This window comes from Phyllobates terribilis, unplaced genomic scaffold (genome assembly GCF_046119375.1).
Source record: "Phyllobates terribilis strain yellow unplaced genomic scaffold, ASM4611937v1 Scaffold_1__5_contigs__length_1240528914, whole genome shotgun sequence".
NCBI classification, from domain to species: Eukaryota; Metazoa; Chordata; class Amphibia; order Anura; family Dendrobatidae; genus Phyllobates; species Phyllobates terribilis.
The window spans coordinates 352342076-352366109 of NW_027362761.1; the positions used below are offsets into that span (position 1 = coordinate 352342076).

Sequence of the window (24034 nt, forward strand, 5' to 3'; positions counted from 1 at the left end):
CGACCTGCTACGTCTCTACTAATTAGCTTCAAATTTTACAGGTGCCCCAATCTTCAGATATTCCCCCTATTTTAGGGTTTGAAAACTCTGTCTGGGAGACATTTTCCTTTGTCCAACTCATGACCAATGCTGTTTGTGAAGGGCCTGACTAACTGCTCATTTCAGCAGCTAAGCCAGCCCCTTTTTCTGTCTTTGCTTTGGGTTTGGCACAGATGGGAACTGTGAAACCTATTAAGAGAAGAAAAATGTAAGGCGCTCCAGTGTGCAAAGATCCTTAATAAAGTAGGGTTGTTGAAGGCTGGCAGAAAAGGCATATAGTAGTAGTAATAGTATGCCGATCAGGAACAACATTATTTTAAAAGGAAGCGGTCGGGCAATTCATGCTTCTCAAACCACTGGCAACATGAATCTCAAACCACTGGCAACATGAATCACAGCCTGGCTGCATGATTGCAGCAAGGTGTAGTATCCTCTGAAACGCTCCGGTGTTTTAGAAAAATATATTTTGGGAACCATAGCCGGAGACCAGATTAGTCCCACGCCACCCCCTGGCCGGCTCTTCCCAGCACCGCTACAGGTGATTGTCAGGTCTCTCCCGCTCATGTATGTTGTGCAGCCAGGTTCTGATTCATGCTGTTTGGGGTTTGGGCAGCATGAATCGCCTGACAGGTTCCCTTTAAAGCCACAGGTGGAATAGATTAGCTGCAGTTTGACCTAGGTGATGGTTATTTGTATAAATAAATAGTTAACAAAAAAGGAGAGATATAGCACTTCTTGGGCAGGTAGTTTAGTCATAAAAAGTTGTATAAAATAAATAATGAAAGCTGGGCTATTCATTTCAACATCGGACAGATGTCTTCCTCAGGCCGGGCATGCAGTTTAGCAGTACAATTAACCGTATAAATAGGCAAAAAAAGGCTCATTTAAAAGGGAAAAGGGTTACACAATGACATCATGGGGTAAAGGGTCAATAAACAAATGAGACCTAGGTAAAGACAAATAATATATAATGCCGACATATTGTAGTATATGATATAGATTTGTTATGTAATAATTAATTTTATAAACTTTTAATATTAAATTGAAAATACTGAAAACTGACTACTCTGACAAATGGAGTCAAAGGTTTGTGCAAATAAACAAATTAATTATAGGTAAAAAAAAAAAATAAGTACAAAGTACACAATTCCAAGCAAGGCATCACACAATAGACTTGGGAGTTTAAAATCTAAACATCCAAATCACAAAAAGCAAGTACAACACACATTGCAATGAAGAAACCAATCAAATAGTGTAAAAGAGAACGAAGATTTCTACATGGAGATGTGGGCTTGTATCTCCAAAGGGTTCATCTGCCCCCTTTAAGGCTGTGTGCCCACGTTGCGGATTACAAGTGTTTTTGATGCGGAATTTCCGCAGCGGAAACGCTTGTAAAACGCTAGGTAATCCGCTCCCCATGGTCCCCAAGGGGATTCCGCAAGTTCTATGCAAATGCTGCGGATTTTTCCGCAGCGTTTATGCTGCGTTCAAAAATCCGCAGCATGTCAATTAATTTTGTGTTTCCGCAAGCGGAATTGCCATTGTGCAATGCATTAAAAAACGCAAGGCAATTCTGCATGTGGAAAACGCGCGAAAAACGCGCGCGGAATTCCGCATGCGTTTTTCCGGGAGAGGACTTGCAGAAATTTTCTGCTTCATTTCTGCAACGTGGGCACATAGCCTTAGTCCAACAATGATGGCAAATGGTGTGATGGCATTCCTGTGTCAATCACAAGGTTAAAAGTGGTATAACTTACTGGTTTGTGAATATTTGGTTGATCTGGACACCCCTTCTAAGTACATATGTACTGACACAATTGTCATTGGGGCTGCATTGCTTGTGCATCATAAGATAGTTAGTCATTAAATCAGTCCTATGCAAATCCCCAGATAGCACATTGTGATATCATATTAAATGCCAAACTTAGCACAGGTATTTTTGTATTGCACATGCACTTTAAAGGTAGCAGGTTCTCTGTGTTTATGAATGTAACAATGCCCATTCATACTTCTTAAAGGAAATGCATCAACCATCTAGTGATAACAACTTTTATCCTATTTTCTGTACATGATTATTGTGGCAGCAAACCTGCCTGTGCTCTTTTTAACAGAATTCGATATATGCTTTTTGGCAGCCATATAAACCATATCAAGCATTAGACTGGAGATGTTTACTGACCTCTTTGGGCGAGTGTTCTAGGCATGCTTTGTAATCCGTGCAGAGGTCACTGTGCAGGGAGGGAGAAGAGGTGAGCTTTGACCAACCTCTATTGTGAATAAACTGATCCCAAAGTATCTATATATGTGTTACCTTTTGTTATAATCCTGTCTGTGATAACAATGAGATGACTTCTGGAAAGTGATCTCTACAGAACAGGAAGCGTCAGCGTATTATGAGGCTTAAAAGTCAGAAACCTGCAAAATACCCAATTTCAGATTATTATTTAACAGAGCTAGTGAAGGGGAAAATTAAAAAAAAATGAGAAAATGTCTTACAAAATATGGTTAACTTGAAGGAAAAAAAAATATTTATCAGAAAGTTCCCTTTCTGATGTCTCATCTGTGCCTCCTGTGCCTGGCTCCGTGTATTGATTTGCATGTCAGTGCTGTCAGATGATGTAACTAGATGCACAACAAGGCCTCTCGTGCAAGAGACGTTCTGCCCGTCAAATTCTAGTCATCATTTATGGTGTTCACTTGTACGAAGCAATCAAGTTGCCTGTCTCTATCTTTTACTCTGTTGAGTCTGTTAAATGTACTGATGAGAGGGCTGTTTGTTTTGCTGAACTGTTATTTTCCATGGCTTGTATAATTTAATTTTCAGCATTTTACAGCTAATTTACCAAAATTTATGATTGTGCCGATGTTCCAGAAAGCTTTTTAATTTTGGAGCAATATTCTTCTAATATGATATCTTATATTTTGTTGAGTGATACAGTGAGTCTTACCCCCAACAATCTGACGTTCATGGCAGATTATTGTCTAAAACGCCATTTGCATTGAAAGATCATTGTGAATGAGAGTTCTTAAGATGTCCTTTATTAGTACTCACAGTACATATTAACTTGCGGTATCGGATGGAGGTTCCTGAGGGTGTGCGGGGGAGTGAGAGAGAGGACGACGGCCGTTTCGCTCCCTTCTGGAGCTTCAACTGGTCCGGAAGGGAGCGAAACGGCCTTCGTCCTCTCTCTCACTCCCCCGCACACCCTCAGGAACATCCATCCGATACCGCAAGTTAATATGTACTGTGAGTACTAATAAAGGACATCTTTGGAACTATCGGTGAGTGCTACCTTTTATTTTGGCTTTTGCAAGTTATGATTATCCACTTGGACATGCACCACCGTATATCCAGGAGTTTCACTGCATTAAAGGGAAAGTATATTTAAAGCAGAGGTGGTGCCATATATCTTCTCTATTATTACGTATTACGTACGTTCCTAAGCTGTTCTCTGCCACGCTGTTGCTGATGGTGTGCATGCGAGACTATCACGCGATTCAAACAAGCAAACCTTGTATAGTCACGCCATGTCCCAATGCTCAGACTCCCACCTATCAGAAGTATATTTATCACCTATATTGTGAATAGGTAATACAAATGTTGTCTATGATACACACCCTTTAATTTTATAGTTTAATAAAATCCTTTTAAAGGGATATTCCCAAAAAATATAAGTTCCTCTATACAGCGAATGGACCCCAGCTATCCTACAGTCAGGACTCTGGAACACTGAAAATGGGGGTGTACCTTCTTCATGACACTGCCAATTTCTGTTTTGCAGTTTTCATTTTTTCCTCATCTTCCCAGAACTGAGACCCGTAGCTTTTTAATTTTTCAGTCGATGGCGCTGTGTGATGGCTTATTTTTTGCAGGGCAAGATGACTCTTTTCTTGATACTATTTTGGGATAGATATGATGTTTTTATCACTTGTAACGCATTTTTTGTTTTATTACAGCTACCAAAAAAACTTAATTTTGGTGTTCTTGAAATTTTTTAGTTTACAGTTTTTACCAATTAGGTTAATCTTTTTTTTATATTTTGATAGATTGGACTTTTCTGATCACTGCGATACCACATGTGTATTTTTTATTTATTTTTATTTTTAATGGGGGAAAAATGGGGTGATTTGAACTTTTATGGGGTTTGATTTTTTTTTGCATATTTTTTTAAAACATTTTTTTTTTATTTTCACCATATTTGTTAGTTCCCTTAGGGAACTTGAAGATGTGATCTTCTGATTGCTTGTACTATATACAGCAATACCACAGTATTGCTGCATATAGTAAAAATCGCTGTCTCCTTTGAAGCCCGGCCACAGTCAGGATTTCAAGGGAGCTCCATAATGACAAGCATAGAGGTCTTCAACAGACCCCCAGCTGTCATAGCAACCCATTGGTGACCTGCAACCACATAGAAATAGAATGATGCGCCCCCATGCCAGCATGTTGTTAATGCCATTGCCACCCACGATTGTTAGAGGTCCTGGCTGTAACACACGGCCACTACCTGCCGAGTATGGGGTGAGCTCACCCCATGATCCCGCTCCATACACGCGCTTCTGACTTGCACCTTACATGTACAGCGCATGCTGTGAAGAGGTTAAAGCCCCATTTTAAATGGAACTGAGGTGTGCATGCGCTCAACCTCCGCTCCATTCATTGTCTACAAGACTGCTGGAGATAGCCGAGCGCTGAGCTCTGCTCTGAGTTCCAGGGCCCTGATCTTAGGATCAATGGAGGTCCTAGCAGCTGGACCCCCAGCAATCCGCAAGCAATCTCCTATCCTATATATAGGGCATGACTTATTTTTATGAGAATAACCGTAATTTACTATATACTGATCATCAAGATACCCAGGATATATTGAAATATTTTTCCAAAATTTATCACATTTTAAGTGTTTTACATTTTATTATTTTTAATATCAAATTTATTTTTCTTACATTTTTTATTTTTGTTTTAAAGGGAACCGGACAGCTTATACATGCTGCCCAATCTGTGGACAGCATGCATCAGGCACTGACTGTTTTATCTCAGCCAGGTATATTTGACTCTGCTGCGTTTCAGAGAAACACCTAGCCCCCTGCCCGCTTCCCTGGATTGATGGGTCTCTGACGATACGCCGTAGCGTTTCAGAGACAAATATGCCTGGCTGAGATAAAACAGTCAGTGCCTCATGCATGCTTCCTGTGGATTGGGCAGCATGCATCAGCTGGCAGGTTCACTTTAAGCTGCAAAATGATACATCATCATACAATAAATTATATTACTGTAATAGTGTATAACTTATGTATGAGAACTGATGGAGTCATTTTAATTTGTAGGTTATAGCCCAAATATCGTCAAAGTCCACTGAACATTATTATACGGTGTTAATACTATGGGAAAATGAAATGGTATGGTGCACGATTATGAATCCCCTGGTTGGTAAAAGGAAGCAGATAAACCAAGCTGAGTAAACGGACTGCTCCTTGTGGTTTCTGTAGCCCGTGTTCATGCATCATCATCTGTCAGTCTATGAATCTGCAATTCTCTGTCGGTGACCCAGTGGTTCTCTTTGCGCCATGATCCCTGTCATTTCTAACCAGACTGCCTCATTTTTTATGCTACTTTTGAAACCGCATGATTAGATGACGCTGTTAATTTTCTTTATTCTTTCAGATGTCAGAAGGCTTCTCTGAGTCAGTGCCTCAAACTGTTCACATGAAGCCTCATCATGCTTTGGCCCTTTATCAGGAGCAGATCACCAAGGTTCACGAGTCTGCCCTGGACGGACAAGCTCTGACCAAGTATCCTCCTTCTCATTTAACATCTGAAAAAGAACCACAGACAATCAGTAGCCCTAAAGGGACAGCTGCAGATAAAGATGGTATGTAATTCATAGTAGTGCACCAATGACATTCGGCAACTTTCCAGCTAGGTTGCTAATTGCTGACAGATTTAAAGGGGAACTGTCAACAAGTTTTTGCTACACCATCTGAGAGCGGCATGACGTAGGGGCAGATACCCTGATTCCAGCTATGTGTCACTTACTGTGCTGCTTTCTGCAATTTTGATAAATCCACTCTTTTGTCTGTTGCAGATCTACCTGTTCTCTGAATGCTGAGCTCTGTATAACCCCGCCCACACCACTGATTGGCAGCTTTCTATGTGGGCTGTGCATAGGCAGAAAGCTGCCAATCAGTGGTGGGGGTGGGGTTATACATAGCTCATGAATATGCAGGACTACGTGGCAGCAGGTTTACTAGTCCTCTAGTGATAAAATCATTGTTTTACCACCAGGAGATTATCAAAACTACAGCAGGCAGCCCAGTAAATGACACATCACTGTAATCCAGGTCTCTGCCCATATATTATGCTTGTCTCAGATTGCATAACCGAAACCTGGTGACAGATTCCTTTAAAGAATCGCTTCCTAGAGTGAGGTATACCCTATTTTAGCCAACCATACGCACAAGAATGCACTTATTCAGCCCAAAGATGTATCACACAATGGTACCATAAATATGCATGCTAAGAGTTCCCACTGAGGAAGTAGATGATAGCGCGTGTTGCAATCCAAAGGGTCTGATCTTAATTCCTCCAGTGACAAGTTGATGTTGTACACGTTAGATTTTAGATTTAGCTTTGTAGCTCCAGTAAACCTTTACCCCTTCCTGGGATAACAAATACTGTTATGTCCTAAGTTGTGTTCCCATGTACGGAGCAGGCTCAGGAGCTGAACCTGCCTCATATCAGGTTGTGTTACATAGCCGGAATGTGCCTGTAACTACAGCAACTAGAGCTTGCTCCAATTTTACTACTTACTGCAGTATGTGGTATAAGCAATTGCAGGTTTAAGTCCCCTAAGGAGACTACAAAACATAGAGCAAAAAAAAAATATTATAAATATTAAAAAACATATAAAAATTTGAATTACTATCCTTTTTACCCATTACAAATAATTTTATTAAAAATGTTGCACATTTGATATTTCTGCGTCTGTAAAAGTCTGATCTATCAAAATAGAACATTAATTGACCTGATCAATAAACGCCATAAAGTGGGGGGAAAATCTGAATGCCATGATTGTGGTTTTTTGGTTGCTGCAACTCTGCCAAAAAAAGAAGCCATGAAAACGTCATATCTACCACAAAATTTGCATCAATGAAAACGTCAGCTCACCACATTAAAAACCAGACTTAACACGGCTCCAGAGAAATGAAAACATTAGGGGTCTCAAAAATACGGTGACAAACCAATTTTTTTTTTTTTACATTTCCAAAATGTTTTTCACTACTTAAATAGCCTTAATTGTATTGATAAAGGGAACAATGTTGCTTAGTTATTTTTACAGTACAATGAATGAATGCTGTAAAAAAAAAAAAAAAAAGTCCAAAAAACAATGGCAGAATTGCATTGTTTTTGCGCCATTTTACCTCACTCGGGATTTCTTTCTTTTTTTTTCCTATACATTGATGATGAACTGAATGGTGTCTTTCAAAACTACAACCCATCTCACAAAAACAAGCTCTGCACAAATTGTCATCTCCCATCTCAGTAAAATCTGTGTTCACTGTATTGATTTATGAAATAAAAATAGCGATATGTGCACACGTCGCACTTATGCTGTGAACGATGCATCATTTTACTTTCCTAGCAAAGCGATTGAGATTTCTGAAATCTCGTACACATGTTGCTTATTTTTTCCTTTTAGATTTTGTAGCAGTTCCAAATCTGTAGCTGGTCAACATATCTTTGAGCGTTTTTCACCCATTCTAATGACTGGGAAAAAAAAGCGCATCAAAAACGCTGCAAAAACTTACATTTTTATTATGCATACCATAGCTATTGCAATGCCCTGCACATGGGCTAAGCAACATAGCAAATCAGAAGAACTATACTACATTTGTAATTGGAGGTGTTTGCTAATATTCTGATACGTACTACATATTGGGATAGGATCTTGTAGATGACAATATCTCTTTAAGTCCATTAGGTGTCTGCGCTGACGTACCGAGCGATATCTGATCTACTATTACTGTAGGTGGTATTGCTGTAATAGGAGGGCTGTATTCTGTGCTGAGCGGCTTGTGGGTTCTGTGCGCTGAGGCCGCTCCAGGAGGTGTGATTATAGGGCTTATAATTGTAGAGTTAAACTCTGAGCCAAGTGCATTAAAACAAAGCCAAATTCCACTTATTACCCTACGTTTCCTCCTAGCACATTTTCACCACTTAAATATTTACAGCGATCAGCAGGAAGAACAGCTCTGAGTATACGGACGAGAACACATTTATGATGTGCTTATTATTCAGCCATTGCCCTGTACACAAAAGCCTGCAGAGCTCGTAGGGCAGTCATCCTGCCGATTTCTACAGAGCCATGCAAATGTGAAATGTTAGGAAGCCTTTCCACCCGATATGTTGTGTAAGGCTGCGTCCAGCCTGCTTGTTGGAGTCCTGCTCGGCAGCTAAGCAGGAGGGCGCTGGTTAAGCTCATTCATATTTTTTAAGGTAAGCATGCTGACACCTTGTATATTTTACCCGTCATTTTGAGGCTTAGCAGGATAAAATAAGGGGCTGGTTACTTTTAGTTTTGTGTGGCTTAAAACAGCCATTTCTTATGAATGTATTTATAGTGCCGGCCAAATCACAAATACTCGGCAGCCAAATTCATTCAACAGGCTTCCTTGATATTCTCATGTAATACTTATAAAGCTGGTTTAATTTATATTGGTAACTTTTATTACTCCAGCCACTCACATGAGTGACGTGCAGTAATGTAAGCATTGCCGCGCTCTTTACACAGACTTTCGGCCACCTAATTGCAGTATATCCCCATTCAAGTGAGTGAGATTGTGCTGGATTTCCGACAGTCTTAGGTTGGGAGCGACACCCTTAGGGAGCAGGGCTTCCCAGAGCGCCACTATCATTATTCAAAATGTCTAGGGAAAAAATCTAAATGTATACATGTATGCACGCCAATCAGCCGTAATATTGAAACCACTGTCCGATGAAGAGAATAACATTTATTATTTTGTGACACTTGTGAAAGGTCGTGCTGTATCTTAGACAGTAAGTGGACTCTCAGCTCTTGGAAGCTGGAGAAATGTGCAGGAGTTGGGATCCAAGGACATTGGGTCAAAACGTTTCCAACATGGTAGATCTTGTGGGGTGTTCTGGTATACCATGTTTAGTACTTAAGAAAAATACCACCCCCCCATTCTTCACTGTTGCTCTAAGAAGAGCAACAGCGTATGCGGTCTCTGAGGCCTTATTCAGACATTACTGGTTTTTATTTTGGTCTGTGTGTCCATTTTTACCATCAGTGTGACATCCATCTTTTTTTTTTTTTGTATGCCGAAAAAAAAATACTGACATGTCTGTTTTTATTTATTGATTACTTTTTGCGGACAATCGATTGCCCTAAAAAATCCTGAACATGGGAACATTTCCAAAGACTATAGTGGATTAGTGAAAAACACAGAACTCATACGTAAACCACAATGTCTGAATGAGGCCTAGGGCTTATTAATGCATGCAGTGAGTGACGGCTAGCCTGTGAAGACTGGTCCCATTGAAGAGTTACTGTAGCATAGATTGCTGAAAAAGTTGGCATAGGGGTTTAAAGCTTTAGGCCACTCAGAGGATACATGACCACCCCTATCCACCATGAAAAGTGCCTACAAAAATGGTTATACGAGCTCCAGAACTTTACGATGGACAAAGGTGGCCGGGTCTGGTGAACCATGTTTTCTTTTACCGGATGTGGATGGCTGAATGCATGTGCATCACTTCGCTGGGGAACAGATGGGTACTGTGGGGAGGGGGCAAGGTGATGCTCTTTTGGGAAACCTTGGGTTCTGCCATTCATGTGGAGGTTTCTTTGACACATTACCAGTTCACAATCCACTGGAGCATCTGTGGGATGTACTAGAACAACAAGTCTTATCCATGGAGGCCGCTATTCACAGCACTAACATCTCGGTGCTAGATACCACAGGAGATTTTCATATATTACAATACTTTTGATTTGTTTTAAGGTTGTAAAACTACAAGGTCCAGAAATGTGGAGAAGAACATTTCCTTGCACTATTGCAGTTGGCAGGGTGTCAGTAATGTTTTAGATACTTGCATTATTTCTACTGGTGCGTGTAAGTGAACCAACCTGTTCTACCACGCAAGTTGATATAACAGTGAAATGACTGTTTATTTAAGAAATGAGAAGGTCACCATTTGTATTATAGCCTAAGGCCGTTTCTTACCTAAATCTTTCCTACTCATCTCCAGGCTTACATGAAGTCTGGCCACCGAGCAATCATTTGCATGCACCACTGACAAGTAAAGATTAATATTGGTCCTGCGGAGTACTTTTCACTTGACGGTGCTCTACGTGTGCTGCAGTTTGGTAAACTCGCTGTGTTTTTTGTTTTCAGACAAGGCTGCGTATATGGCGTTACAGGTAGAAGGTCAGAGGTTAAGCGCTGAGCAGACTTGCCTTCTGCCATGGCCCCCTACAGCACAGTATCAAGTGCCTGCCAGAGAAGTATTAAAGCCCCTTCCTCAACATGAAACCACATCCCCATATAACCCTCAAGGTGAGAAATGTATAGAATTCTTGTAGATGCTACTTGTAGTATTACCATACCGTGAAATGTAGATTTTAACATGAAATGTATTTATATTCACCTTTGATGTAAACTTAAAAATGTAAAAGGACTTATATTTCTGAAGTACATTGAACACACAATAATAAGGTTCAAAAAAGGCCATATACTAAAGTCCGTCTAGAATCAGATACTCCCCTAAATGAGTAGATTAATAAATTCCTTTCTACAATGTGCCTATGTGTGTGATTCAGCGTTGCTTGGTGCACATGTGTAATCCTGACCATTTTAGTCTCTGTGACGTAGAAACAGCGGAGTGTTTTCCAGTTTACACGTCCACCATGGTGGATGGTGACCCCCTGCAACCACCTCCGCTCTTCTGATGAGTGGTTGGCATGAGAACCACCATTCATAGTCCTGCAAATAAATCATTCTGTATGCAGTAGAAAAACTCCTATAATAATAAAAAAATAAATCAAGAAATCAAATCTTAAGTTTAAAAATATTGTATTGCACAAAAGATATTTTCTTACATACACACTCATATGTTAGGCATGGCGATTCAGTGCAGTATAGCACACAGGACTGTAGAGTACACAGATGTAAGAGGGGATCAAAGCAATGAGCATCAAGGTGGTAAGTGGGAATCAAAGAAATGAGCACACAGAGGGTAAGTGAGATCAGAGGGTAAATCAGGATCAAAGGGATGAGCATACAGTGGTGGCCAAAAGTATTGGCACCCCTGCAATTCTGTCAGATAATACTCAGTTTCTTCCTGAAAATGATTGCAATCACAAATTCTTTGGTATTATTATCTTCATTTAATTTGTCTTCAATGACAAAACACAAAAAGAATTGTCCTAAAGCCAAATTGGATATAATTCCACACCAAACCTAAAAAAGGGGGTGGACAAAAGTATTGGCACTGTTTGAAAAATCATGTGATGCTTCTCTAATTCGTGTAATTAACAGCACCTGTAACTTACCTGTGGCACCTAACAGGAGTTGGCAATAACTAAATCACACTTGCAGCCAGTTAACATGGATTAAAGTTGACTCAACCTCTGTCCTGTGTCCTTGTGTGTACCACATTGAGCATAGAGAAAAGAAAGAAGACCAAAGAACTGTCTGAGGACTTGAGAAACCAAATTGTGTGGAAGCATGAGCAATCTCAAGGCTACAAGTCCATCTCCAAAGACCTGAATGTTCCTGTGTCTTCCGTGCACAGTGTCATCAAGAAGTTTAAAGCCCATGGCACTGTGGCTAACCTCCCTAGATGTGGACGGAAAAGAAAAATTGACGAGAGATTTCAACGCAAATTTGTGCGGATGGTGGATAAAGAACCTCGACCAACATCCAAACAAGTTCAAGCTGCCCTGCAGTCCGAGGGTACAACAGTGTCATCCCGTACTATCCGTCGGCGTCTGAATGAAAAGGGACTGTATGGTAGGATACCCAGGAAGACCCCACTTCTTACCCCGAGACATAAAAAAGCCAGGCTGGAGTTTGCCAAAACTTACCTGAGAAAGCCTAAAACGTTTTGGAAGAATGTTCTCTGGTCAGATGAGACAAAAGTAGAGCTTTTTGGGAAAAAGCATCAACATAGAGTGTACAGGAAAAAAAGAGGCATTCAAAGAAAAGAACACGGTCCCTACAGTCAAACATGGAGGAGGTTCCCTGATGTTTTGGGGTTGCTTTGCTGCCTCTGGCACTGGACTGCTTGACAGTGTGCATGGCATTATGAAGTCTGAAGACTACCAACAAATTTTGCAGCAAAATGTAGGGCCCAGTGTGAGAAAGCTGGGTCTCCCTCAGAGGTCATGGGTCTTCCAGCAGGACAATGACCCAAAACACACTTCCAAAAGCACTATAAAATGGTTTGAGAGAAAGCACTGGAGACTTCTAAGGTGGCCAGCAATGAGTTCAGACCTGAATCCCATAGAACACCTGTGGAGAGATCTCAAAATGGCAGTTTGGAGAAGGCACCCTTCAAATATCAGGGACCTGGAGCAGTTTGCCAAAGAAGAATGGTCTACAATTCCAGCAGAGCATTGTAAGAAACTCATTGATGGTTACTGGAAGCGGTTATTTGCAGTTATTTTGGCTAAACGTTGTGCTACCAAGTATTAGGCTGAGGGTGCCAATACTTTTGTCTGGCCCATTTTTGGAGTTTTGTGTGAAATGATCAATGATTTGATTTTTGCTTCATTCTCTTTTGTGTTTTTTCCTTGCAAGCAAATTAAATGAAGATAATAATACCAAAGAATTTGTGATTGCAATCATGTTCAGGAAGAAACTGAGTATTATCTGACAGAATTGCAGGGGTGCCAATACTTTTGGCCACCACTGTACACTGGGTAAGGTGGATTAAAGGGATGAGCATCCAGAAGGTAAGGGGGGATCAAAGAGATGAGCATATATAGGGTAAGAAGAATTAAAGGGATGAGCACCCAGAGGGTAAAAAGGAATCAAAGGGGTGAACATGTATAGGGTAAGAAGAATTAAAGGGATGAGCACCCAGAGAGTAAAAAGGATCAAAGGGATGAGCATCTAGTGGGTAAGAGGACATCAAAGGGATGAGCACTAAGGTGGTAAGAGGGAATCAGAGAGATGAGCACACAGAGGGTAAAGAAGGAATCAAAGGGATGAGCACCCAGAGGTTAAGGGGGTTCAAAGAGATGAGCATACATAGGGTAAGGCAGGATTAAAGGGATTAGCACCCAGAGGTTAAGGGGGGTTGGGGGGAGGAGGTTCAAAGGGATGACAACCATGAGGGTAAGAGAAGTTCAAAGGAATGAGCAGCCAGAGGTCACCGGTGGCCAACTATTGATAACTCTGCAAATGAAACTTAACTAATTGTGTCTTTTTGCACAGGTCATACCATGCCATTAAACTTGCACGATGGTTCACGATCACTGGCTTCTCGCGTTAACAATATGTCAAACCCTCCTCCTCTCATCTCCTCCAGTAAACACCCAGCTGCTATTGAAAGACCCATGGGCTCCATATCTCAGGTAGTTGGGCTTTATTTCATGTGATAACTATGTGCAGGTTACATTTGATGCTGTGCAGTCTACATCTGTTAATTGTTGTGTTTGAATGGATGAAAAACATTGTGTTAAAAACTCAAATTGACAGGTTTTTAAAACTTCAATAATACTATTTTTAAGCTTTGTCTAGGAAACCTGCTCAACAACCAATCTGGCTGCCATTACAATTACATTGTCACCAAATTTTGCCAACGTCTGCATGACAAATGTCACTAGTTGTGATGGCATCCAGCGCTGGCCTTTTTTCTATTCTTGTGTAATTAGAGCTGGTTTACGAGCTACGTTTTTTGCCGCAAAATAAAACGTAGCATTTTACAGTACCAGCTAAGGGAATGAGCTTTCTGGGATCTCCTGCACATTCTGTTCATTTTTTTCCTTGCAGATTTGAACCGTCAAATCGTGTTTGCAAATTTAAAGCAAATCAATTCTTTCAATGTTTTTTTCCCTGCCAGCACTGTTTTTTCCTTGCAAAAAAATCTGCTGCAAATACTCCACATATGTGCATACCTTTAGACAGATTTACCATTCAGGAGTTATTTTGCTTGTCATTTGGGCAATGGTAATCATTTCTTATTGTCACTTTTTGAAAACTGGTCTTTAAGAGCTCATGCAGACGTACATGGATCTTGGTCCAATCGCGGACCGCAATGCACGGACTGGCTGCCGGTGTCCTGACTGGAGCATGACCGCTTCATATATTTCTATCAGGCTGTCATGCTCTGGTCGAGAGACTCGCAGCCAATCCGTGCATTGCTGTCCGTTATCGGACCGAGATCCATGGACGTCTGCTTGAGTCCTAAGTCTTTATGCATCAGTCATACGGTCTTATTAGTAATCTTGTGTTCTTGCCATGTTGTAGCCGGAATCTGTGACCCGTGTGTTTTTCCATTTTTGTCTTACTATTTCTATTTCTATTTTTTTTTAGGGTGTTCCCATCCCACTTCATACTCCATACAGCTCTGAACATGCAAAAGTCCCTGTTGGGTCTATCACAATGGGTTTACCAATGAGTGTGGACCCTAAAAAACCGGGTGAGGAGTGATGGTTGAAATCTGTTTGGTCCTGTTGCTGTTTTCCACAAAGTGACTGATAACTAGTTGTTTATGTGCTTTTTTAGTACTCCAGACATGTCCTTCCATAAAGGTCTGTGCGTGCTATGTCCTCAGCGTGTCTGCTAGGTACAAGAAGCCTTGTCCAGTATAAATATGGTATTGCCAAACAGACTGTGTCATTGACCTTTTCCTCTGAAGGGACCAAACCCTTTATGAACTCGAGTTTCTTTCTAAAGCAAAGTTCAGTGCTGATGACAGTACGTCTGTAAAGTTTCTTCCCTTCGTTCACGATGCGTTTTGGTGCACTTAGCATAGATTGATTTCTACCTTGTATAAAACCTAAACTTTTATTTACTGCATGAAAGCAACATTTTCTGTAGATAAGTATGCAATGTTTAATATCGCTTGCAGTAGATATGGATCATTCCAGGCCCTAAAGAGAACCGATCACTGTGGCTCATAAAAATTAGTGATTCAGTGTGATGACCTAGACTGCTTCACCTGATCCATTTCTGAGCCACCTACTGCCCAGGAGTGGCTCCTCAGTACACAGAACTTCTTCCCTCTTTAGACCCCTCCGCCCTAAATAGCTCTTGGGGAGGTGGATTGGTTTCAAAGAAGTAACATTCACTACTCCGGCCTCCAATCTTCTGTAACTAGTATGCCTTGATGTTTGACTTGAGAGTAGAGGTGTAGTGAGCTCGTAAAACCTCACAGTCCATGACCAAGCACCTCACAATAGTATTGCAGCCTGATGCAAAATGGCTGTTCCTGCTCGCAAATTTGTTCCCTTGCAGTTTTAGTTATAATTCAATGTTGAATCTTTGATATGTAAGATGTTTTGGAACAGCATCCTATTTTATGGCTTAGTCATTGCACATACACTAACCTCCTACCAGGAGCAGATATATGAAAAATGTCTAAAAGAAAATTTTGGAAATGAAAGCTCAGCTCCGACTGGTTTTTCTTAGACAGGTTTGACATTTGACATCCAAAGAGGGGAATTGATCAAGACTGGTGTTTTTATATGCTAGTCTTGATCCAGGGTTCGCTGGAGTAATACGTGCCAAATTCATTCTTAAAGGGGTTGTCCACTACTTGCACAACCTCTTTTCATTCCTCATGTTTAGCCCTGTTAAAATAAAAACACCTATACTCCCCTTCCGTGCCAACTCCGTTTCACTGGTGTTGGGACTGGCGTTCTCAGGACTCACGTGAGGCTATGCCAGGTTACGTGAGCCTTGTGCCTGAACATCGCTGGCCTCACTGTTCCAGCCTTCAGACAAATCGAACATCAAGAGGCAGTCAGAGAGCAGCCATAGTCTTTACTTTATGTTGATTCTCAATACGTCCGAAGGCGGAGACAGTGACGCCAGCGCTGATTGGGCACAGGGCTCGTGTGACGTAACAACCTCACGTGAGCCCCGGGAATGCCAGTGCCAACACCGCTGGAACCGCGCCGGCATAGGAGGTGAGTATAGGTATTTTTATTTCAACGGTGCCAAATGAGGAATTAGAAGGGGTTGTCCAAGTATCATTATGCTGCCTGTGCACCATGGACCGATGGACATTTCGGCTATGATTTATGCTACTTTTGTGGCATAATTTATTGGGTAGTTGCCATGCCATTTCAAAAAGTTGGCAGAACTGTGGGAAAAGGTTTGCACAGCTATGCATTGCTCACAAATTTACAACTTTTCAACTTCCCTTTTCTGATTAAAAGGACTCCATTAATCGGCTCTGTTGTTATAATGTCATCCATGATCATGGAAATATATAGTAAGTCTTCCCCCTCCATGACATGGGAAACGACATTCATACTGGCATTGAACTGGTAGGACACTTCTGTTTCAGGTCAATAAACCTAAAAGGAGGTCACCTTCTCTTAGTATGTGTCATGAGATTTCCACTGTAATAAAAATGTAAAAGGTTCTTTTCCAACATGGTGGACTTTGCACTGGAGTCTTTAGGAGGCAGAGGATTGTGGCAGACTTTTATTAGTTCACTGTTTGCATGCTGTGACAGCTTCATGTATTTATTTGTACCAGAACATTTTGTGACTGATAGTCCTGGAGTTACAATTCGATCTTCAGCACTATAACTGGCGTATTGGACAACTCAATCCATGAGGGATGAAATGCTGCACCAAATATTACCATGAAATATACAGTGTTTATTCCATTACTGTTTTAAAATTTGTTCACTTTAGTAAGTCACTCATTTTAGTATTTGATAGGCATGTCCTATACCCATTTATAAAGGCCATGTTATATATTAGTACATTGTTTATTTCGCTATACATTCATGATTACCAAAATTACAAGTGAATATTGAATAACTTAGCGACATCTGCATTGTTACCTGCTGGAATAACCCCAGTATTGTGCTAGTGACTGCTGTAAAATAGTCAATGACTCTGTATAGTGAGTGATAAGATGGGAAGGCTTAATATCAAGCGGTGATTTCTCTGCTTAAGAAACTTATTGTATTGTTTTTCAGTGCCTTTCTTGGCTGTCAAACAAGAACAGCTTTCTCCCAAGAGCCAGCCTAGCCAGCCTGAGAACCTAGTGATGCAGACCACTCAAGAGAGCTCCATTTTTAGGGGTAGGATATGCTGTTACTTTCTTGTGGACATTTGTAAAACTGTATAACTCAATCCATCTTGGTAATCAATTAGCATTATAGAATGAATGGTGGATTGGTAACGTCTAAAATATCTCCCAAAAACATGTTGTGTATTGTGAACACCAAAGGAGGCATACTGGGTACAGTGAAACAGGTATAGGATTATGAACAGACCTCTCCATGTCACTGAATAGGCCTGTCTATATGCGCTATTAGGGCTAATTATGGCCATTCAGACAAGCGTCAATCCGCTGATCAGTGAACACCTTGCTTTAGAAAAGGGTTTGCCAGCTAAAACAAGCTCTTTAAAATCTAAACAAAAGATTAATCACTGTATAGTAAAAAAAATTCTGTATCTTTGTGATATTCTTAGGCCCCAATTCAAGTCCTGTGTTCTTTATACTGGTCTTGATAATGAGGCATGCTGGAATCTGATGCTCCTGTTTCTTTAATTGACATGTGTCTCCGTATTGGTCTTGCCACAAATCCTACCCCAGACGTGGACTGGAGTAAAAATTGTGGCATAAGGAATGCTGCTACACATGACAATTGGGGGTTGCCAGCTTCGCTTACTGCTTAGGAGCCAAAAATTGCTCCGTGACGCCTTAAGTCTCAAAATTTTAACGCAGCCTTGTGTTGTGCCAAAATTTTGTAACTTTTCAGATCTTTTTACGCCAGAATTCTGTCTTAATTTCTTTGAGTTGAGCCGTTAGAGTTTACTTCTTACCATTTTAACATCTTTACTTTTATTATATCAGTGTAGATTATCGTTTTTGGCCTAAATAGAGCAGCACCACCAATGCTCTCCTAAAATCTAGGCTGATAACCTACATAGATGGTTATACCCTCAACTGTATGACATTAAGACTTCATTCACTTTTTGGGGTAGGGGATGAATTTCCTCCACTTTTAATATCTTGTACAATGTAGAAAAGTATGAAGTATAATAAATTATGTCCCCAGAGCTTAGGTGGTTATTTATAGGTCAAAAAATGGAAAATAATAGAAAAGCACTGCACTTAAAAGATCCAGGAGTTCCCAGTATGGATAATAACATTTTTATAGTATCATTGGTGTACAAATGTAGTGTTTCAGCTCCTTCAGCTTACTCCACCACAGAGATCACCTGGACCTCCTGATAGCATTGGTGTTTGTCTACCAGGGAACATCTCCGATAGACCATTTTCAATGCTGAGCGTCAAATATACAACAGATCATCTACATAACCTTTAATGAAATTATTTTTATTTTTTACAATTATGAGGATGATAGCCCTGCAGTTTGTGTCCGGTGCATCTCCACTGCTGTTGATTTGAATGTTAAGTGGTCATTTTAAAGATGTCTCTTTATTTCTTTGCAGGAACTGCACATGGAGGAAGTCTCACTAAAGGTTTGCCTAGCAATCGACCTCCTCCAGATGCCCAGATAACGTACAGAGGGTCCATAACACATGTGAGTTCACCCTCTTATCATTCGTATAAAGTGTCTTCGCAAGTAAGATCTTAATTCACTGTTAAGTCTTGTGCTGACACGACTTTCTGCACACTCTTCAGGGCACTCCAGCAGACGTGCTCTACAAAGGAACCATTTCGAAGATCATGGGAGAAAACAGTCCTGGCAGGGTAGACCGAATGCGGGAGGAACCGCTGTCCAAAGGTCAGGTCATTTATAAAGGCAAGAAAGGCCACATCCTGTCCCTCGATGGCAAGTTTGGTGATTTCCTTTCCTTGGAGCTGTTGTTAAAGACTGTGTAAAGCATGTTAATGTAATAGGTTCCTCAAATTGTGAATATTCACTATTTTTCAAGGCTCTAATCTTGACCTTGATATATTTCCGTTAATGTGCAGTGAATAGGATGACCTACCAAGGCAAAATGTACTTCTGGCTACGTTACTTTTACGTTGACACATCAAGTCAGTTAGAACACTCTTCACTTTGCCAGTTTTGGATATTTATATTCAGATGGGTATAATTTACTAGTTTCTTAAAAAATAAACTTAGAGTTCCACAGAACCTTAAGGCGATGTTAGTTCGGTTTAGTAAAACTGTAAGTAGTCCTGACATTAGATCCCTAATACACTGTCAGACAATGGTGAAAATATGATATCTCAAACTACAGAAATGTCCTTTACATGTGCTTTTCTCTGGACTTTAGATCACTGGCTTTAAAGAAAAAAAAACATGATACTCTGTCTTGAGATGTGTATTTTACTTGTGTCTTTTTGGCCACCCAGTGGTTGTGATGTCGGTTGCAGCTTGCTTTGCTAGCAGTTTGTGATATTGTATTACATTAGGTTTGTGAGACATTAGATTCAAATTCAAGAAAAGGTAATGATAGACACATCTGTAACCTTAGATTGCATTCAGACAAACCTAGTATGACTCTATGGAAGATGCATCAGACTTATATGGAATCTCACCATGGCTCCATAATAAATCAGTGGTGTATAGAAGTGTATTGAGACTTTTATGGCGCTGTAATATGGCAATGTGGTAGATATTGTTTGTTAAGCATTTCCGTGTTACCTGGCATTCTGGTGTTTGGTATACAGTGTATTATACGCATGCAGCTGTACGCTGTCCCGAATAGTGGGGGGTGTAATAACTTGGAGGGAAATATGTAATTCATTGGGCGTTGTCTGCATGTTAACTTTTTTCTGTTGTTCACTAATTAAAATTTGGATTTCTATGTAAGAGTTGATTGTTTAGTACAAGAAGAAATAGTGATAATAATCGTATTCTACATAGTAAAAAAAGGCAGGAATATACAGAAGCATCTTTCCTGTTCTTCTGAGTGGTGTTTCCTTGGAAAGATTAATTTCTGTTCTGTAGTGATCTGCTGAGTGGGGAACATGGAGGCATCATTGCCGTGAAAAGCAAAGTAACATGTTTTCTTGGCTTCTGTACATATGGCGTATCTTGACGTAAAGCTTTTAAGAGATTGGATGCGTTGTCGTTCATTTTGGGGTCATTTTCTGCTGAAAAGAGAAATTCTTCTGCTGTTTGTTGTGTGGATAACAGTGATCTGTATCCTTATTTAGGCAGTTCAGCTTCTCAAAACTCCAAGGAGGATATTCGGACTGCTGGGTCTTCTCAAGAGGCAAGCGCTCCCAAACGTACTTATGAAATGATGGAAGGACAGATGTCAAGAGGTTTATCAGTACGGGACATATCGACTGCTTCTATAGAAGGTAGGCTGCCAGAGCTCACTGAAAAGGGTTATATGTGCATTTATTTGTCAGCAACTGAGATGAGCAGAGCTGACGAGATCGTGTGGATTTTACTGGGAAATTTAATTTGCAGGGAATTTATTCTCCCCAAATTGAATGTCCCTTATGCTCTGGGGTCTGGAGAGGCCCTAGGGCATAGTAAACTTAAGATGTAGATGCACATCTGCTGCTTGCTCTTCCTAATGGGATATTCGGCTTATTTTCAAATCGCGCACTGCATCTTCATGCTAGGCCAGAACTTCGGGCTGTGATTCGGCCTGGGACAACCCAGGTCTAAGTGTGGCCACAAGTTCCAGTCTAAAGTGTGCATTAAGTTTCAGCACACATCGTGACATCACGATATATCGCGACATGTGCTCTAGGCCAGGACTTAAAAAGGGTCTAGTGCAGGCCTGGTGTGATAATGCAGTGCAATTTTCCTAAATTTGTGTGGAGCAAAAAAACAAAAGATCCACATTCTGGAGAATACAGAACTTTGTAAAACTCTAGTAGAACTCCATTCCACTGAAATAAATTTGCCCAATTCTAGGCAGCAGTCTTTAAAATGGATCTGTCACCAGGTTTCACAATATAAACATTACTAATTAGGTCTCTTAGACCTGATTAGACTAAAGAACTTTTTTTTTTAAATCCATGTCAGAATGGCTGTATAATCCTTTAAGAAAGGATTTCCGCCCACCTAGCCTGATTGACCGCTCCTCAGTGTCCCTGCTGCTGCTGAGATCTCATACTGCTCAGTACAAACTGCAGCTGTCAGTCAGGTTGGGTAGGAGACGACTGAATACACTTGGACTCATGACTTATTTTATTCTATAAAATGCTCATCTTCATATCTGGATAATACTGCCATTCTGACAGATTTTCACAGCAAGTACACCAACCTCATCAGGTCTGAGGAATCTATTTAATAATGTTGACAGTTTGTATTTTGGAATTTGGTGAAAGATCCACTTTAAAGGGTATTCCCATCTCACCTTTTTACCTTTGTCCCGGATCTGTTGGCTGCATCTTCCCTGCCTCCTGTGAATCTGCCGGCAGTATCTATAGCCTCAATTAAAAGTGACAGTTCAGCCCAGTGACGCTGTGATCACTGCACTGTACGCTTAACAGAATTCATAAGTACTAATTAAATATTGATAGAATTAATTTCTAAGAAATTCAGGAGAGAGAATAATGCAAGCGTGGCAACTGCTGCTGGATCACAACAGCGGCTCTATTACCTCTTTAATAGCTTCTTACCCTTGAATATTGGGACATATATAGTTATTGTAGCTTTCAGCTGGTAATTTGGCTGATTTTGTTGTAGACATGTGGAAACACGGGGATCTTTGCATAAATTTGCAGATTTTTCTTGTTGCCTTAGCTTTAAATGAAGGTGAGATCATTCAGTGGTTTACGTAGTAATTAGATCTATTGTCTGACAGATCTCCTGATTTCACAGCTCATTTTTAATAGCTTTGTTTTGTAGAATAATGTGCAGTATAGGTGTATATATAGCCACATAAAACATAGTTTGGATGCTTTACTTGCTGATTAATCACAATGAGAATGGATTGCATAGTTTGATATTTCTGTTTCTGTGCAGGTTTAATGGGAAGAGCAATTCCTGGTGACAGACACAGTCCTCATAGCATGAAAGAGCCGCCACAGCATATACGAGGCTCTATTACACAGGGTAAGCTTTGCCCTGTTCATTCTCCTCTGTACATTTCTTGCTGTAGCTTACGTGTGGGAAAGGAATCTTGTATTTCCAAGTATATTTATAGGTGGTGCTCATCAGCCAGTTCGGGGTTGGCCGGGGTGTTGTAACTGAAGTGTAATAGGCAAGAGTCACCAGATTACTAGATTTCTTCACTCCACTGAGGATATTCTTTAAATTATGGGTCCTCTGCAGCTGTTTGTGTAGATTTTGCTACCTGCACACATGTGAAGGTTTTTACACTCCTGTGTGAAAAGAATTTTTTCACAACATAGCGTACAAATATATATATGCGTGCACTTGGTTATAACAAAAAAGCTTTACAAAGCTGCTTGTTACAGTAGTGTTCAAAATAATAGCAGTCCAATGTGACTAACCAGATTAATCACTGTTTTTGGTATAAATTATATTACCACATGTCAAACAATTTAACAGTTGGTGCAGTAGATTCTAAGAAAACCTCAGCATTCATGATCTGCATGTTTTTGAGTCTGTGTATTTGAATAATTAATTGAAAGGGGGCGTGTTCAAAATAATAGCAATGTGGAGTTGAATTAGTGAGGTCAATCATTCTGTGAAGAAACAGATGTGAATCAGGTGGCCCTTATTTAAGGGTGAAGCCGACACATGTTGTACTTGCATTTCTCCTTGAAAGCCTGAGAAATATGGGTCATTCAAGACATTGTTCAGAAGAACAGCGTACTTTGATTAAAAAGTTGGTTGGAGAGGGTAAAACTTATAAGGAAGTGCAGACAATGATAGGCTGTTCAACTAAAATGATCTCCAGTGCTTTAAAATGGAAAGCAACACCAGAGAGACGTGGAAGAAAACGGAAGACTGCCATTCAAATGGATCGAAGAATAGCCAGAATGGCAAATGCTCAGCCAATGATCAGCTCCAGGATGATCAAAGACAGTCTCAAGTTACCTGTGAGTACTGTGACAGTTAGAAGACGTCTGTGTAAAGCTAATCTCTTAGTAAGAAGTTCCCGCAAAGTCCCACTGTTAAAGAAGCGGATACATTTTGCCAAAGGACACATCAACTGGCCTAAAGAGAAATGGAGAAACATTTTGTGGACTGATGAAAGAAAAATTGTTCATTTTGGGTCCGAGGGCCGCAGACAGCTCGTCAGACGACCCCCAAACTCTGCATTCAAGCCACAGTACACTCTGAAGACAGTGAAGCATGGTGGTGCAAGCATCATGATATGGGCATGTTTCTCTTATTATGGTGCCAGACCTATTTACCACATACCAGGGATCATGGACCAGTTTGCATATATTAAAATACTAGAGGTCATGTTGCCTTACGCTGAAGAGGATATGCCCTTGAAATGGGTGTTTCAACAACTCAGCCACCCAAAAAACAACAGTCCAACAAAATTGAGGTTATGGAGTGGCCATCCCAATCCTTAAACCGATAGAACACTTGTGGAGTGACATCAAAAATGTAGTCTGAGGCAAAGCCAACAAATGCCAAAAAATTCTGGGATGTAGTCAAAGCATCCTGGGCTGGAATAACAGGTGCACTAAATATTAGGTTAGTGATTCACAGGAATGCTAAATCCTAAAAAAAAGTACATATTGTGAGTTTGTAAAGACCAATGCAGACGGCAGGTCCTTCAGTGTACCGCGATCTGCCGGCAGCCAGGACGGTGAAGCAAGACTGCGGGGGCCATCGGAAGGTAAGTATAGATTTTTTTTTTTATTTTTAACCATTCTTTGGGGTCACACTATATAAATCCATGCCTTT

At 40.6% G+C, this 24034-nt stretch overlaps 1 protein-coding gene across 16 annotated transcripts in view; it reads left to right on the forward strand.

Annotated features, from left to right (window-relative positions):
- Positions 1-24034, forward strand: part of NCOR2 (nuclear receptor corepressor 2) — a 475703-nt gene that overhangs the window by 395866 nt on the left and 55803 nt on the right. For 15 of the 16 annotated variants that reach the window (XM_073676156.1, XM_073676157.1, XM_073676163.1 and 12 more), the window contains 9 exons: positions 5702-5909; positions 10456-10617; positions 13501-13640; positions 14602-14707; positions 17228-17332; positions 18714-18805; positions 18907-19061; positions 20399-20544; positions 22169-22258. In XM_073676156.1, coding sequence (XP_073532257.1) covers positions 5702-5909; positions 10456-10617; positions 13501-13640; positions 14602-14707; positions 17228-17332; positions 18714-18805; positions 18907-19061; positions 20399-20544; positions 22169-22258 — 1204 coding nt within the window. Of the gene's footprint in view, positions 1-5701; positions 5910-10455; positions 10618-13500; positions 13641-14601; positions 14708-17227; positions 17333-18713; positions 18806-18906; positions 19062-20394; positions 20545-22168; positions 22259-24034 lie in introns of all 16 variants that reach the window. The other variant, XM_073676159.1, reaches the window with a different exon arrangement.